Source organism: Erithacus rubecula (genome assembly GCF_903797595.1).
Source record: "Erithacus rubecula genome assembly, contig: scaffold_335_arrow_ctg1, whole genome shotgun sequence".
Taxonomy (NCBI): domain Eukaryota; kingdom Metazoa; phylum Chordata; class Aves; order Passeriformes; family Muscicapidae; genus Erithacus; species Erithacus rubecula.
The window spans coordinates 54200-59310 of NW_027635996.1; the positions used below are offsets into that span (position 1 = coordinate 54200).

The 5111-nt window shown below is 61.3% G+C and overlaps 1 protein-coding gene and 1 long non-coding RNA gene across 2 annotated transcripts in view; both read right to left on the bottom strand.

Annotated features, from left to right (window-relative positions):
- Positions 1–253: 253 nt before the first annotated feature.
- LOC306816019 (Fc receptor-like protein 2) overlaps positions 254–5111 on the bottom strand; it is a gene marked incomplete at its 3' end in the record, with an annotated part of 35946 nt that continues 31088 nt past the window's right edge. Inside the window, exons 2-6 of the mRNA XM_079332520.1 lie at positions 1596–1865; positions 1270–1506; positions 620–641; positions 450–529; positions 254–363 (exon numbers count right to left, since the gene is read on the bottom strand). Coding sequence (XP_079188646.1) covers positions 254–363; positions 450–529; positions 620–641; positions 1270–1506; positions 1596–1842 — 696 coding nt within the window. The 5' untranslated portion in view covers positions 1843–1865. The remainder of the gene's footprint in view (positions 364–449; positions 530–619; positions 642–1269; positions 1507–1595; positions 1866–5111) is intronic.
- LOC306816018 overlaps positions 3348–5111 on the bottom strand; it is a 16665-nt gene continuing 14901 nt past the window's right edge. The window contains exon 3 of the long non-coding RNA XR_013777555.1: positions 3348–3451. This is a non-coding gene — a long non-coding RNA (uncharacterized lncRNA). The remainder of the gene's footprint in view (positions 3452–5111) is intronic.

Genomic DNA, 5111 nt, shown 5'->3' on the forward strand with positions numbered 1-5111 from the left:
GGGTTAATTCAGATGCTGTGTTTTATGTCCAATAAGAGGCACAAACATCCTGTGCCCCAAGGCAATGGGGGAGGAATGGGTAGACCCTGGAGGAACTGGGAGCACTGGAATGGGAAGCTCTGGGCAACCCCATATAGGGACTTTTCATTCATGGCCGCATACTGGGCAGAGTGGGCAGCCACGGGAACCAAGGAGGAGGGAACACATGGGGCAGGGATTTCTAGTTCCCCCAGTGGCCCCAGTGCCATAAGTGTCACAGCACATTCCCGTAGATGTCCCCGCATTCCTGTGGTCGCCCATGGGTTGCTGGCAGCTCTGCGTAGGTCACCTGGGGATCCTGGAGTGTGGTGACACGGGGGGACACTGTGAGAGACACTGACTGTGACATCTGGGCAGGGGGACACTCATAGATGACGTGTCCCTCTGCGTGTTTCCCAGCCCAGACTCACCCCCTGTCTGCTTAGTGCACATGACGTGGGTGTACAGCACCTCCCCCTCCTCTGGAAAGGCCAAGAGCTGTGGGGGTGCCCTGAGGGAATAAAGGGGATGTGTGGGAGGGAACAGGAGGTATTGGGGGTTGGGGTCAAAGGCCAGAGTGTGATTTGAGCCCCCCACTCACCTTTCCTGCTGCTTCATATCAGCTGCAAAGGAAAGAGGAGAGAGGTAACTGTGGGATCCCCAGGGCCCTGACCCCTCTCAGGAATCCTGAAACCCCACTGCACCCTCGATTTCCCCCAGGACCCCTGAGCATCCCTGGTGCCTCCCAGAACCCCTGAACCACCCCAGTGCTCTGTGCCCCCAGAATGTCAAGCCTGGTAGAATGGCTCAACCTCCAAATTCTAGCCAGGACCATTGTATGAACCCACAAAATCCCTGTAAGGCCTCCAACACCCCCACAAACCCTTTAGTACTTTGGGAAAGACTCTGAGTGCTTAAGCCACTGGCTGTGGGTGCCGCCCCATCAGTCCCACAATTCCATGGCCCCCATTGTCCCCAGGGCCCCCGATTGTCCCCATTGTCACCCACCCATGTTGTTCCATCGGTGCCAACCCACAGCTCCACCTACAAGCAGGACAAGGAAGAGGAGGGACCCGCCAAGGCCTGCGGCTACTGGTGGGGACAGAAGGGACACATCAGGGTCACCTGTCACTGCAGGGCTCCTGCAATCCCAATGACCCCGTGTGACCCCACCTGTGCTCCAGTGGTGTCCAGTGGTTCCCTGTGCTGTCTCCTCCAGGGCCAGCTCTGGGCTGAGTGCCCGGAACACACGGTGCCCGTCCTGTCCCAACTGGTTGGTGGCCACGCACTGGTAGGTGCCCGAATGTCCCACATCGACGGCCCCAAGCTCCAGGAGGGGACCCTGGGCCACCTCGTGCCTGTTGTGCAGCCAGGTGAAGGTGACAGGGGCTGAGCCCACCTGCACCGAGCAGCGCAGGGTCACAGGGTCACCTGGGCACACCTGGAGTGCCGGGGGACCGGGAGTGATGGTGGCATTGGCCACGGGCACTGCAGGGACAGAGACAGGGCTGGCACCTGGTGAGGCGGGGATTGGAATGCTTTGGGTGGTGTCACTTCAGTCTGGGGGCCCCACTCACCCAGGACAGTGACATTCAGGGGGACACTCTCAGCCACGTTGTCCCCATCGCTCACCCGACACTGGTAGTGGCCGCTGTCATTGTCCCCAAGGTTCCACAGCTCCAGGTCAGGTCCTCTGCTTAGAGGTGACCCCAAGCCTCCCCGGTGCCAGGAGAAGGACAGGGGACCTGTCCCCATGGCCACCGTGCAGCTCAGCACCAGGTGGTCCCCAACTGCCACCCGTGCCCCGGGGGGCTGCACGGACATGGACACCCCTGAGGGCGGAACCCCTGCAGGGGGACACAGGAGGGATTGGGGACATGGGAAGAGTGGGGAACAGCAGGGGGGAGTGAGAGACTCAGAGAGTGGGAGGATCAGAGAGGGGGTGGGGGGATCTCAGTGAGGCTGAAAGGGGTGAAGTGGGGTGGACGCTTCGAAAAGGAAGGAAGGAACCCCAGGGAAGGATGGGATATTCAGAGAGGGGACACAAGGTGAAAGGTGAAGGGATGCACAGGAAAGATTTTGGGGACCCAGACAGTGATGGAAGGGCCATGGACAATGGAGGGACATCAGAGAGGGAGAGGGACACCCAGGAAGAACTGTGGGGATCTGGTGGAGGATGCAGGAACCAGCAAGGATGATGTGGGGAACCAGAGAGAGAGCTGAGAAGGCAGGGCAGCACGCAGAGGGTTGAGCAGGAATGGGAGACCTGTGAGGGCTGTGGGGGCTCCCCGTGCCCATCCCCGCACTCACTGCGCACCGTGACGCTGAGCCGGGTGCTGCTCTTCCGCACAGCCCCCCCCTTGGAGCGCACCTCGCAGCTGTAATTCCCCGAGTGGGAGACCCCCACAGCGGGCACCAGGAGCTGCGGGGACCCCTGCGGGCCCCCAACCAACTGCCCATCTCGGTAGAAACGGTACAGGAGGGGGGCTGGGGGCCGCAGGGGGCTGTGGGTGCTGAGGCAGCTGAGATTGAGGGGGGACCCCTCGGCAAGCTCGGGGGGGCCCTCCAGCACCAAGACAGGCTTGAGCTCTGGGAAGAAAATGGGGGTGGGGACGGTGGTTCTGAGTACACTGATAAGTGGCTTTGGGGGTGTCAGGATATTGGGGTTCCATCTGTGGGGGTGCTCACTGTGCACTGTCACTGTCACCGGTGCTGACGCTTTTGCTCCTGCTCGCACCAAGCCCCCACAGTGGTAGTGGCCGCTGTTGTGCATCTCCAGAGGCAACAGGGACAGCTCTGTGTTTTTCAGGGACCCCCTCAGCTCCTTGTCGTCCTTGTAAAATCGCACCCTGGTGACAGGATTGTCCTGCCATCCCCGGCAGCGCAGTGTCACCGTGTCCCCCTCCAGCAGTGCCCGTGCTGGCACCTGCAGCACCAGCCAGTCTGTGGGAGCAGAGAGTCGCGTCACACTGAGGAGCCCGAGACAGGTCCAGAGTGGGTGGCAACAGCACCGGGGATATCTGGGTGCAGTATCCACTGCATGGGAGGGTCCCAGAGACAGCAGGACCACCCCCGTGACACAGCTATCCCTGTGTGCAGGGGACAGGCTCTCAGCACACGAGGGATGTGCATCCATTCACCGAGTGAAACCCAACCAGACCTATCAGGGAGCCACCCTGAGCATTTCAGATCCCCCACTCACCTTGTGATACCATCACGGGGCAGCTGAGCCCACTGCTGGGTCTTTCACACTGGTAGGTGCCACTCTCGGTGACAGTGAAGCTGTCGGGTCCCTCCTGCCACCAGCGCCGCCAGTCCTTGTACCAGGTGGTGGAACCGGTGGTCCCCAAGCCCTGGCAGGTCAGTGTCACCCGGTCCCACAGCACCGCCCGCGTCCAGGGGGGCTCCACCAGGAGCTGGGTGCTCTGGGCACCTGCGGGTGACAGGAGACACCAGCCTGCCAGGGCCACCACGGGGCTGGGGACAGCGGGGCAGGGACATGGCATCCCCCGAGGACTCACCAGCGAGGCTGAGGGTCTGGGCTGGAAGGGAGAAGGGACAGGGCTGGGTAGGGCTGGCACCATGGGGACAGCAGCACCTGGGGGACCTGGTGTTGTGTCTGTCCCCAAACTGTCCCCACAGGAGCACTGGTGTAGCATGGAGGTTTTGAGGACAGAAACACTGAAGTAACCCTGGGCTGAGGCAGGACATGGGGACATTGTGGACGCCCCATGTGTGCACAGGTCACCTCCCCCTGCCCTAAAGCACCTGTCCCCACAGCCACATCCCCATGGACCTGTGCCCGTGATCCTATTCCCATGGCACCTGTCACCATGCCCCATCTGCATGGAATGTGGCCCTTGTACCTGCATCCCTGTCTCCCTGTCCCAAACAGCTGCCCCGACCCCAAGGTTCCTTTGGCCACATCCTTGTCTCCACACCTCAATCCTGTTTCCATCCTCACATCCCAGTTCCTCTGTTTCAGTCCCCACGGCCACCCCATGACTCTGATCACACTGGAGTACATGCCCATGCCCTGGCTCTGCTGGCCTTGGGGGCCTCAGCGGTCCCCACAGCCCCCCTGTGCCCCCTCCCCACTGCTCTCTGCCTCACCAGGGCCCATCCCCAGGGCGTCAGGCCCGTGCCCAGGGGCACTCACCCCACAGGAGCAGCGTCACCTTCCCGGCCATCCCGGTGTCCCTGGCCATGGGCACTGGCTGTCACTCACTGCTGGGGCCACCTGTCCCCTGGCTGGCGGCTCTTGGGATGAAGGGACAGGAAACGAGGTCACGTCTTCTCCTCACGTGTAGGTGGCTCTTGGTGGGGGCAGGGTGGGGACAGGATGGGGGCAGGGTAGGGATCTTGTGAGACGTGAGGGTGATGGTGGAATATGGTAGGGACAGAGTTTTGCCAGAATTTGGAGTCTGAGGTGTTGCAGGGAGCCAGGGATGGGTGTCCAGGGCATGGGGGTCAGGGGAAAAAAGGGACCCTCAGGAAGGGGTTTGTGGTGGAACTAACAGCCATTGGGATGGGATGAAGGCAATGGTGGTGCTGGGCAATGGGAGAGCTGGGACTGTTGTCCAAGAGAGGGGAGGAGAGATCAAAAGAACGGGGGTATCATGATTTGGTTCCCGGGGGAAACAGGGATGTGCAATGGCTGGGTGGGCACACAGGTCACAACTCCTTCACAGGGTGTCTCAGATTTTGGCTGACTCAGTGCCCAGCACAGCCCCCACAGGGTGTTCATGGCCAGGGGGGCACCCAGACTTGTCCTGAGAGGTTCTGCCTCTCTGCCCCACACACCCCTGGGCTTTTCCTGGCTCACACATCCCAGGGAACACCTGAGCAGGTAAGAGATGGGCCATCCCAGAAAGGGGGAAAAGGGGACTGGGGTGTGCAGGTAGTGGTTGGGGCGCTGTGGGGGATGAGGATCTCTGGCTGTGCTCCCCCAAGATTTTCACTTTCTCTTTCCTGCAGCAGAAGGAAGAGGCTGTTTTTACTGAGGCCGGGACGTGGATTCTGTTGTGGGGACACATCCAGAGAGGTTCTGCTCTGAGAGAAAAGGGCTCCTCTGGGCTGGTGACACCTGGGTC